The sequence below is a fragment of the Hippocampus guttulatus genome, chromosome 11, assembly GCF_054856545.1.
Source record: "Hippocampus guttulatus isolate MCC_2025c chromosome 11, RoL_Hgut_1.0, whole genome shotgun sequence".
NCBI lineage: Eukaryota > Metazoa > Chordata > Actinopteri > Syngnathiformes > Syngnathidae > Hippocampus > Hippocampus guttulatus.
Window position 1 is genome coordinate 6,164,995 of NC_141271.1, and position 12,433 is coordinate 6,177,427.

The 12,433-nt window shown below is 42.2% G+C and overlaps 1 protein-coding gene across 1 annotated transcript in view; it reads right to left on the reverse strand.

Moving 5' to 3' along the window:
- The window catches only part of itgb5 (integrin, beta 5), a 42,525-nt gene extending 30,092 nt beyond the window's left edge, over positions 1 to 12,433 (reverse strand). The window contains exons 1-8 of the mRNA XM_086123486.1: positions 11,956 to 12,433; positions 10,806 to 10,891; positions 9,290 to 9,497; positions 8,180 to 8,429; positions 5,795 to 5,963; positions 2,933 to 3,094; positions 1,069 to 1,164; positions 883 to 972 (exon numbers count right to left, since the gene is read on the reverse strand). Coding sequence (XP_085979612.1) covers positions 883 to 972; positions 1,069 to 1,164; positions 2,933 to 3,094; positions 5,795 to 5,963; positions 8,180 to 8,429; positions 9,290 to 9,497; positions 10,806 to 10,891; positions 11,956 to 12,034 — 1,140 coding nt within the window. The 5' untranslated portion in view covers positions 12,035 to 12,433. The remainder of the gene's footprint in view (positions 1 to 882; positions 973 to 1,068; positions 1,165 to 2,932; positions 3,095 to 5,794; positions 5,964 to 8,179; positions 8,430 to 9,289; positions 9,498 to 10,805; positions 10,892 to 11,955) is intronic.

Consider the following 12,433-nt stretch of genomic DNA (forward strand, 5'->3'; position numbering starts at 1 on the left):
TCCACCAGGCAGTCTGCCATTAGAGTGGTACCTCTACTTCGGAACGTCTCTTCATACGAAAATTTCAAGTTACGAAATGTCTCTCGACAGGAAAATATTGCCTCTTGTTACGAAAGAAATTTCAAGATACGAAAGGTAAAAAAAAAATACAGTATGGGCGGCTAGTCGCAGCTCTGAGTTTCCTGAACGCAACATACTTGTAGCTGCTCTGCCATTGGCTGTTAGCTAGCATCTTCCTGGCATCCCATTGGCTAAGAGGGTTCTCTACCATATCTGTCAATGTATGTAGATAGAGAGATACTGTATGTGTCTATGCAGCGTCTTCGTCATTCGCCCCTTGGGCCATGAGGTGATCCGATAGTTTTACGTAAATGTGAATCACCCAGAAAAAGTGTTCACCAGTTGGGCGATCGCTCGCCATGCTGACATTTGGACATTTTCGAAGGATTGTTAAAATCCGAACATCCTTGGATCAGTTCTTTACAAAACGCCAGGCAAAAAACACTTCTGAGAGAGAACATGAACTAAAGAGGGCAAAAAACGATGAGGACGCAGTTAAAAGTTAAATGACCATTTAAATTCTTTACTCTATTCTTTCTTTTTTACATTATGCACAACTCTCATTTATTGTGCAATAATCTAATTGTAACATGTATTTGTTGCATATTTTGATGCATTTTTAGGCTTTAGAAAACATTTAGGTCTGAATTTTGGGGGGCTTGGAACGGATTTGGGCATTTGGGCATGGAAAATGCATCTCTACTTACAACATTTTCTAGTTAAGAAATTTCTTCCGGAACCAATTCATTTCGTAAATAGAGGTACCACTCTATTTATTTCATCTTGATTTTGCAACGCCAAAACAGGAAGCTGCGAACGTACATTGTAGGCTGCGATGATGAGCTGGATGACGTTCTTTGAGTCCTGGTCGAGGATCTCCACTGTCGTTCCCGGTATGAGTGCTGTGAAATTCTTTTCGGGATGTGGAAATAAAAGGAAGAGGAAATTTGCAACATTAGAAGGCAAGTGATGTAGTCACAAACGTAAAAATAAAAGAAGGTAATCTACCTTATAAATAACATACAACCGCTTGGTGACAGCAAATATGAGGAAAATGTTGTTTTCTGCCAGTTTCTCGCCCAGAAGTCCCAGAGAGGGATAATCCTGCATGGAGAGAGATACATCAAGCCTCGCTAATCGGAATGCTAAGCTAACTGTCCTGCTTTTACTGACAGTCTGAAAAAGACTTGTCTCGTTTCCAGCACAAATATAAAAAGAGGTTAAAGACTATAGTTCACATTGAAGGCTTGTTTTGATGGGAGGCGTTTGAGTGGTCAGATTTCATTTAATTTAAGATGGGATGAGGCTCAGCATGCTTGCAGGATTCAATCATCAAATACCAGAGAGGTGACTCGAACCCAAAAAACAAGTAGCAGTGTTTCTCATGGAGAATTTTCATCAAGCCTGCTGACACCTGTTAGCTTGCATTGTTGATCAATTCTTGGCTGCCGTTCAAAGCTACCACTATGTAATGTGGGGCTGTTTGGAATTATGCGTACATAGGCCAAAGGATGATAAACATCATTTGGTGAGCAGTCTTTTGATATCGGTGGCATGAGAGGACAATAAAGAAAAATGAAGCGCACAGGGTCGTCCGCATGATATTGATCATTTTGACTGCGTGAGAGTCCTTTGTGTGTGATTTTTAAAAGCCAACTCATACATGGGGGAGACTTGACTTCCTCATGGCAGTACTGTAGTAGATGGTAGGCGACCGTAAGTAGCAGTCAAACCTTCGTGGCAGTAGATGATTAGTACTTATGGTCTCCCATCAAGTCTTCTTTGCGACAGTTGGTGACAGGAAGACCTTAAGTACTATCTTCGGAGTACTAGGATTACCTTTCTCATAGTATGAGGAAAACGTGATTAGTACTTAGGGTCTCCGATTGTCTACAGCCATCATGAAGACTAGAATAGTTAATTTTTTTGAAGTGTGCATTTACAAGTCAACACTTCATTTTGTGGTTTCACTTTTGGGTGGCTGCTTCAAGAAGTACACGTGTGTGCCAGTTTCTCCTCTCTGCAATTACTTCCAAAAGCAAGTGTGTGTGATATTTATATGTGAAGGGCTTAAAAAAACATATAATAAAAAAAAATAAAAGAGTCCACACTGGCACTTCTTTCTTCTTCTAAAGTTCATCTCTCTTATCATCCTAGACCAGTGGTTCTTAACCTTTGTTAGAGGTACCGAACCCAACAAATTCATATGCCTAAACCTTCATTACTGAAAAAGAAAATCTGATTCAAGAAGTGTTCCTTCAGTTTTGCCGGTGCGAGACTCAAGTTGCTCAACTTGGCATGACAAATTATGCAAATAGGATGCTGAGTCCCATCACGTTCTGTGATGCATGTGAATCCGTGCGGTACACATTTGTCCGACCACTTTGGGGTTTTTTTGCTCGACATAGAATGTATTAAAACATTCTACAAAAATCACATGTACTTTCACGGCAGTCACACGTTCACTACTGAGCGAACTAAATTTCCCGCGGCACTGATTGCACAAGCAATATAATGTGATCATCTGCAGCAAGTGATGGCCAAGCAGGCATGTCGTAACTAATTGACATGTTGAGTCGAGTGTGTCTTAACCCCCATGGCGGAGGCTCCGTCGAACCCCTGAGACCGATTCACCGAACCCCTGGGGTTCAATCGAACCCAGGTTAAGAAGCGCTATCCTAGACGCTGTCCTTCTTTCGATAGCAAAATACTTCAAGCTAAATCAGAATTGCCTCTTCTGGTCCTAGCCAAACTCTGCACATTTCACCTCACTCGCTTTAATCCATCAACAATCGATTCCAGACAAATCTACGAAATTCTTATGGAAAAGCACAAGCATGCACTAACGATGGAGGAGGTCTCGTCTCTTTACCAAGCGAGTGGAGGCACTGTACTCATTGTTGTCATTTAGGTGACAGCGGCCATCATGAGGCTGCACGATGCCACCGAGACGGCCATCCAGGGCCAGGTGGGGCACGTCGTCTGTGGCGAACACGAGCAGGTGGTATGCCTCCTTCCTCCAGCCAATCTCCTCCTGCACACAGAATAACACACCCCTACAGATTTCTGCGCTCTGTCAGACTATTTATGTTATAATATCAACATGACCATATTAATTTTAACCTATGAAAATTTGAGCACTTTTTTTTTTTTTTTAGACAACACATGAATTAATGAGGTAACAGTTTCCAGAGCCCCAATATTCTAACGAGCAAGTTTAGGCGAGTCTATAACCACTTGCTTCAGCTTGCCACATCCATCCATCCACAACAAAGTTCTTAGCTCCATTGCACGAAAGGGTCTCTTGTAGGTGGGCTGCAGATGTGTGCTTTGCTCCCTCACGTTGTTTAACTACTAGGCTCTATGCATCCCGCAAGGAAAGGTCAACACCGGTTCTGTATCTCTGTTTTTGTTTCGCTCTTGAGACAGCACTCACTGGTGATACAGTGAAACTCCTCTTCAATGAAATATGTTTGCAGCAAGAAATTTTTCACAACAGGTGGTTTTTCACTGTAGCAAATTTGATCTCAGATGTAAACACATACACACACACACAAACGTATGTGTACATGCACACAAAAACGCATGTGTACTCTTTATTTTTATTCCAATAGGGCATAAATATGAGCATACACTTATTTGACACTTCATATAGTCAGTGTAGAAAGAAAAAAAGCGATAGAAATTGCGAAATTTACGATCAGCATTCACTTTCACTTACATATATTTCTTGGACAATGTTTAATTTGCTTCTTCCGTCTTTCATTTTGATCACTTTTACCCTCTCTTCCAGCGTCAGAGCTCTTCTTATCTTAGCTGCTTGACATCCAAAAGTTCCGTTTTGTAGCCATTTTAGCAATGCAAGGTTCTTGCTGCGTCTGAAACTAACAATAACAAATACTTCTTGGACTACTGCGCATGTGTAAACCAGTGTGGTGGTTGCTGTTGCCGTTTCCGAACGAAGCAGCAGAGGTCGCTGTAGGATTAGACTTCGTTGTAGTGAATCTCGCCGCGAGGCAAGAGCAGAGAAAAAGATTTCGTATAACGCAACAGGGGTTCTTTTCGTTGTATGGGGGGCAGGAAAGAGGGAATGGTGTTAATGCATGAAGTTTTTTTTCACACTAGGGGATATTTTCGCCCATGTGGGTTTCATTGTAGAGGAGTTCCACTGTCGTATGACCAAGGCAATCAAGAAAATGTAAAAAAAAATGATCAAAAGAACTGTGCCAATAATTCATCGTTTAAATGCCAATGTGACCTCTCACTTGGTGATTTTTTTCTTTCCACTGGATCGGTTCATCAAAATAAACGAATGAATAAGGAAAAAAAAATACCCATCTTATATAAAAGATGACTTTCAATGGAGGAGCTGTAGCCCTTCCTTTTTCCACTCTTGAGTTAAAGTTAATGAACCATAAATGTTTTTTTCAAGTGTTTTATTTCTTTATAAGCGTGTGTTTTTTACTTTTTTATATATTGCATGATAGTGATTTGTAACCACACTGGTAAAAAAAAAGAAACCAAAAGGGAAGTGTAACTTAATTTTAGAGACTGCTTAATCACTTTTCCATTCTTCTGAATCAGAAACATTAGCTCTATTTATAGTTTTTTCCCGTTGCAAACGGTTGTCACTGAACCAACCAAATTCATAACTTGAGGTTCCAAAAGGAGAAGAGAAATGAAACCACTCTGCGTCCACATTTACTGCCAACATTTATCCACATGCCAAGTCAAGACCTTGAAGACTCTGGCACCAGCTTGAGAGCCAACTCACAAACACAAATGTGTGTGCGGATGTGTCGAAGGTCAGGGAGTAAAATTAAAAAAAAAAAAAAAAGAAGCCAGGAGCCGTATCTATTGCAAGCAATAAAATGTGCTTGGACAACAGAGGAATATTCCTTTCAATGGCTATGTAATGCATGAAAAGTTCAAAATAAAAGTAATTCATCAGGGGTGCCTTGGGGGAGGCCTTCGCTGAGGCTTTTTTTAATTACAAGGCAGCAGCTACTTGGAGGAAGTCCCTGCGCGCCTTGTGTAGCGACGAACATAGACAGGGAGGAGGATGAACAAGGATTGACCCGTCTCTGCAAGACAGCTGCAACAGAATGCACTTCCTGTCCCGCCCTCCCGTGATGCTTTTAATTAACAAGCAAAGAGGCCAGCTGCTTGTCATGGGGGCTTCTTACCAGATTCTTGCCATGTCACTAAAATTTGAGCTGCCACGATGTATTTATTTTATTCTCACAAAAACCACTATAACCTGCACTACATGACGTTTTCTTCATATCCGAGTGAACTAGCAACACACTCCACCAAATGTGGGGCAAATACCACAGATACCAAATGAAAAACCCTGAACTGTCAACTGATGCTAACCAACAGTCTTATTCAGGTTAACAGCCATGTTTTTCATTTACTTGTTTCACTTGGAAGGTCCAAGTTGGACATTTCCTAAATCCAGGTCACGCAACATGAGTGCACTTGTTAAACAATTCCGTTTATGACTTAAAAAGGCCGAAAACAATCGATAGAGACACTGAAAAAAACATTTAGATGATTTTCAGTTGCACATGATTAAACCATGCTAAACGAACACGTTTATTTTTTTAGGAAAATATGGGAAGAATCAGTTTATCACATTTTAATCATGTGCAAACAAAGCACATGAATTAAGTAAATCCAAAGGATCTTTTTTTTTTTTTTCAGTGAATGAGATCGACGGGTTGCGTTTCACCTTACAAACCGCCGCCTGCAGAATAGCATCAAATCCGCCCTCGGGCGCGTCCCGGTTGCGGGAGACCATTTGCTTCTGCACCTCCTCATTGAAGCGGTCCACTTTGTCTGTCAGCGACAAGATGTGGCGAAAGCCGAATGTGGGCACGCAGTTTGGGAATAGTTTGTACCTAGGGTGGGAATGAACAACAACAGGAGTGCAATTAAACAAATAAGGCGTGCAATGGTATTTTTTTTTTTTTATCAGTGCAGGGTCAAACTAGTTTCACTTATCGATAATATGATGTTACTGTGCTGCTTTGTGCATGGCTGACACACACACGCGCGCGCACACACACACACACACACACACACACACACACACACACATATATATATGTAACCTACATAGCTAGTGATGCACACTGGCTGCACTGCACTTTCACCCCCAGGGCAAACAAACATGGAGGAAGTCCATATTCTGTCCTCCACTGAAAAGAGGGTGAGCTTTCAAAGAGGACCTTGTCCACTGGGCATTGTAAAACATGTAGCACAAACAATGCACAATGATGCTGTGTTCAACCAGCTTTTTAGCTTTTTTGCATTAAAGGTTGAGTCCATAGTTACACAAGTTGTATTTCATTGTACTGCTGATGAGGAATACAGTACTGTACATCCTGAAAGTATTGCTATATATTCATCTTTTCCACGTTGTTAGAGCCTCATTCAAAACTGTTTTTACCCTCACAGTTCTACACAGAAATTCATAATAAAAAAAAAGTCTCCAATGTATTTGAAACTAAAATCGAAGAGTCATTGTGCAAAAGTAGCCCTGACAGACTGAACAAAAACAAACGCAACACTTTTGTTTTTGCTCCGATTTACAGTGTCATTAGCTGAACTATAGGATCTTCTTTCATCTTTCAGCAGGACAACGGGTCCTAAGCACACAGGCAAGATCTCAAAAGAGTGCCTTAAGGACAACTCTGTGAGTGTCCTTGAGTGAACCGGCCAGTGCCCAAATGCGAATCTGACTGAGCATCTCTGGAGATGCATGTAGCCACGCTCCCCATCTAACATGATGGAGAATGAGAGGAGCTGAAAAAAGAACGGTCGAAAATGCCCCAAAATAGGTGGGCCAATCTTGTTGCATCATACTCCACACGACTATATATATATCCATCCATCCATTTTCCGAACCGCTTGATCCTCACTAGGGTCGTGGGGGGTGCTGGAGCCTATCCCAGCCGTCTTCGGGCAGTAGGCGGGGACACCCTGAATCAGTTGCCAGCCAATCGCAGGGCACATAGAGACGAACTACCATCCGCGCTCACACTCACACCTAGGGACAATTTAGAGCGTCCAATCAGCCTGCCATGCATGTTTTTGGAATGTGGGAGGAAACCGGAGCACCCGGAGAAAACCCATGCAGGCCCGGGGAGAACATGCAAACTCCACACAGGGAGGCCGGAGCTGGAATCGAACCCGGTACCTCTGCACTGTGAAGCCGACGTGCTAACCACTGGACTACCGGGCCGCCCACTATATATATATATAGATTTTATTCTTGTAAAACGATTTACAGTAGAGAATGTTTTCCCTCTGCAGTGATGAACATTGCCATGTTTGTAACTCAAAACACCTCAAATCATCTTCCCTCACTGAAATGAATGGAAAACCCCCAAAATATTTTGTCAGGTTTTTTAAAATGAGAAAAATGGAACTGAATAAAACAATAGGATTAAAAACGTACAGTTGAGTCATTATGACACTTCTCCTTCAATGGACATTTTTTCATTTGTAAAGCGCTCTTTTATCGCTGCAGTTGTTTTGAAAGTGCTATATAAAAATACAGTATGTCTTGTATTATTTTGGTTTGTGTGCCTTGACCACATAGTACAGATGTACAGCACAGTACTTTAGTCTCAGCTCCTCACTTCTCAGGAGAGCATTAAAGTTATTCTTTGCAGAGGATAAAAACTTAATGTGTTTGAGGATTGTTATGTTGTCTACAAGTGTTGTTGTTTGTGTTCAGAGATCTGTTTCTAAAAAGGGCACACCACTGCCACATGGATGCTAATTGCTAACCTGTGCGTCTATACAGTTTACGATTGTATATTAGCATTGAGGTAACGAAGGCTCAATGGTTGTTTGACAGTAACCTTCAGCTAAGATTGACAATAAACGTCTTGGAGCCTCTTTTGAGAAGAATATTTACCAATTATGTGGGCTAAACTGCCGCTTGCTGTCAAATGAGTTGAGTCACCTGCCGCGATACAGAATTTGCAAGTCAAAGCACACAAAAAATGGCTGCCCGACGGCTCGTATCTCGAAAAACACACAAGTCTGTTCAACTGTTTCTCAAGGCACCACTATTTGCGTATTCTACAATTTTACAGCCACCTACCCATTGCATGGGTTCTCCTGATACTTGGACGCTGTGTAGGAAAAGGGCGACATGTTTTTGTCCACAAAGGAGCCGAAGCCCAGACGGAAGTTGCTGGTGAGCTTTCCCATTTCCAGTGCCAGCTTAGTGCCCAGGTTGCGAATTGTGTCCAGATCGTCCTTCATGGACAGTGAGAGGTCCATCAGGTAGTAGAGGTCCACTGGGTAGTCCTCCACCTGCCGCACCTGTAGCCCAAACCACGTCCGCTCACCTGCATGCAAAGTATAAAATCAATCCATAAGCAATGTCATCCTTTAACTATCTGCTTGAGCAAAATGCTCAGCGCATTTTCATTCTGGTTGTAACCAACCTGACTGGATTGAGCCAGATCTGAAGAGCATGCTAATTAAATGCTCTGCCAAACAGGAAGTCAGAAATTCACAAAATCAACATCTCACATTTGACTGGACATCATCTCTTTTCCTGAAGTAATGTTGACGGGGAAGGATATGTTTTCCAATCAACCTACTGTATCTGAAGCCTTAGTGAACATACTAACATTGTAATGTGTTATGAAATGTGGGCTAGCAAAAGGGTCTGTGGATTTGCATCAAATAACCTGAAAGTCAAAGAAAGGTGTGACGTACATAGATGGGATCAATAGTCTAGTCCCAATGGAAATATTTTATATTTTTAGAGCCACTTGCCATTTATTAGGGTGCTTAAACACTACCATTTCTTACCTTTTCGTGGCACCCACTGCAGGAAAGGGTCCAGGATGGAGCTTACCCAAATTCGGGACAGGCAAGATGTTTATGTCACCATTTCAATAGAAAGCCTTGGCTTTGCTTTTAGTGGTGATGATGTGGGTTCATCCCATAGGGATCTGGGGGTATTTAGGCTTGTCCGTATGCTCCACCTCCAGGGCATTGTGAAATGGCCTTTACGTATTTCAACCATTTGTTTAAGGATCATAGTTTAAAAACTTGGGGCGGGGAGTAAGGGGTAAGAAAAATATGATAAATTGTTTTTAGAATTGCCGAAAGGGAATACAAAATACAAACCAAACAGATTCAGGTTGTTTTCTTTTCTATATGAGGTTGTTGAAGGTTGAATTTGACATTTTATCACCTGGTCGTAAGCTGAGTGAGATCCTCTGAGGTCTAATCTGAACCACGTCCTGCTGGGTCAAGCCGGACCCCTTGGAGCTCAGAGGCATGTTTTGCTGCACCGTGATGCTGCTAGTCGGATATTCGACAAACCGGCTCTGGCAGCCCCTCTTGTGCAGATTTTGAACAAAGTCGCAGCGTGACGTCAGGGTGCGCCCTCTCCCAAAATCCTGCATTACAAACGCGGAAAACAATACAGTAATAAGTTGCATCACCAATGCAAATAGGATTCCTAAAGATAATACAGTGAAACTCCTCTACAACGAAATCATGTTTGCAGCAAGAAAATCTTCACAACAGGGGGTTTTTCACTGTAGCAAATTTGATCTCAGATGTAAACACACACACACACACACACAAACGTATGTGTACACGCTCACACAATCGTATGTGTACTCTTTATTTTTATTCCAATAGTGCATAAGTATGAGCACACACTTATTTGACACTTCATATTGTCATTGTAGAAAGAAAAAAAGGGAAAGAAATTGCGAAATTTACGATCAGCATTCATTTTCACTTACATCAATTTCTAGGATAATGTCTTTTATTTTGCTTGCTCCGTCTTTCATTTTGATCGCTTTTACCCTCTCTTCCAGAATCAGAGCTCTTCTTGTCTTAGCTGCTTGACATCCAAAGGTCCGTTTTGTAACCATTTTAGCAATGCAACGTCCATGGTCATCTGAATCTAACAATAACAAATACTTCCTGTACCCAGTGGCTTTTCTTTCCACCATCTCACTGTCTCTAACTCGACCTCCCCTCGATCGCCACCCAAGACAGCGTTGCTCAGCTAATGTCATGCAATGAACTTTTAAGCCAGCCACGGGACGCTTCATAGTCCCCGATGGCCATAGTTAGCTCTCGAAGGCTAAAAACCTTACGCTAACTGGAGCGATTCTCTCTCATTAGCGCTCCAGTTAGCGTAAGTTTTTTTTTCAAGGAAAATGCTTTACTTGTAATACGAGGAAACGTTCGTTTATATGAATGTCCGTCGAGCCATAAGCAATTTACTCTGAGCAGCTAATCGGATGCATTCCACTCTATCTTCTACGGATCTAGCTTCAGTATCTACACACATAGACAGTGAGGTCCCTCTTGGCCAATCGGAGGCCAGGATGATGCTCGCTAATCCAATGGCAGAGCAGCTATGAGTATGTTGCGTTCAGGAAACTCGCAGCTGTGACCGAAATAAACATCGTTCACTATGTAAACCAGTGTGGTGGTTGCTGCTGCCATTTCCGAATGAAGCAGTAGAGGTCACTGTTGGATTAGACTTTGTTGTAGTGAATGTCTTCGCGAGGCTGGAGCAGAAAAAATGATTTCGTATAACGCAACAGGGTTTTTTTTCATCGTACGGGGGGCAGTAGAATGGGAATGGTGTTAATGCATGAAAAATTTTTCACATTAGGGGGTATTTTCGCCCATGTAGGTTTCGTTCTAGAGGAGTTTCACTGTAGTGACATATTATACAGTACCTCTTGTGCGCACCAGGCGCAACTGGGGTGAATCAGGAGGCATTCTTCACACGAAGTTGCGCTGCCACTCATACACACATTAAGACCTAAAGGAGAAGTTGTGACGATTGTAGTCATAAACAAATCATGGTACTGTAATTGAATTCTAGTGCAGTGATACTGCTGTATGACTCCATCAGGAGCCTAGAACAATTTCCCAATACAATACTTCCATTGTGAAAGCTAATCTTTAAACTTTTATTGACAGAGTGTCCGGCAGATATTGTTTGACGTTCTAGAAGAGTACACATTAATCCTGGTGCTGATGACCACAGTTGTTAGTAGCAGTGTTTTGGGCTGACTCACATGAGGATAGGTGAACTCATTTGAATGCATGGCTGCTATGAGGCATGATGTTTGACACTAATACAGCATTTTATATATTATTTGATGCTCCGGTGCTATGTTTGACATTGTAAATATCGAGTTTATGCAAGGCATTTTCCTCACAGATATGTATAAAAAATTGGAGGGGGCGGGGGGGTTTGTATTTGAATAATGGCGAGCGTGCCAGCTAATGACAGGTCTACAGTACGCGATGCAGTTCACCGTCAAAATTAAAATTAAAATTAACCCGAGCAACAAACGATAAGCACCACCATGTGTTTCTGAATCTCCGCCACGTATGTTTTTCTTTACCAACCTAAGAATTAATATGATTTTTTTTCTCCCTGGGAGGCAAATTACCCCAAAACCTCGATTGAAATTCAAGCCATTTACAGTTTTCTCAATCGCTCGGTCTTTGCCCAATGACATAGACGAATTTACTGACATTTGTGCGTTTGCTACCCGGAAATAATGTAGGATGTTTAAAGGGTTTGAGATAAGATAAGATAAGATATCCTTTATTTGTGTTGGAGCAGAGATTCTGCCACTGGTGTCGCGAAATAAGGTAACCAGATAATTGTGTTGCTCTTTCGGTGACATTTAGTGCAACATTTACCTGTCTGTCAGTGTCAATCACAAGTGAGCATCTTTCCAAATTATTTTATTTTGCACAGTTGTTCAGATTACGCCGAATTTTCGGTCTCCATCTTAACACAATCGTTTACCGATATTACAAAAATTAAAATATGCTTTTGTTCATGAAGCAATAATGTTATCGTCTTACCTGTAGATGTGTGCAGGAATGTGTGCAGCAGCAAGCAGCACACAGCAGCTCCCCACACGCGTGTCGCCGGGTTCCACATGGCGTCACTCGGCGTGTTTACGGTGCAATCACCCCCTCCCTCACACCACCCCCCGAAATCGTAGCTCGCAGCCCGACCGTCAGAACCTCTCAGGACTGCTTCCGGTCCAGCGAGTCGACTGTTTACACTTCATGGCGACGAGTCGTGCGCGTCAACGACAGGTTGCCATTGTTGATCCGCTCCTCGATTCACTTGTGACGCCTCGGGGAGCTCGTTTCCACGTCCCCGTCTGCTTTCAGCCATGCAGGCGGCTGTCGAGCCGCTGCGTGGATTTCATGTCGGTCTCGCGCAAACAGTTTTTTTTTTTTTTTTTTAGACAACCTGGAAGCGGAGGCTGCAAGGCGTCAAATCTTAATAGGAGCTGCACATCTCCAAACTTAATGGTTCAGATGTAATCTC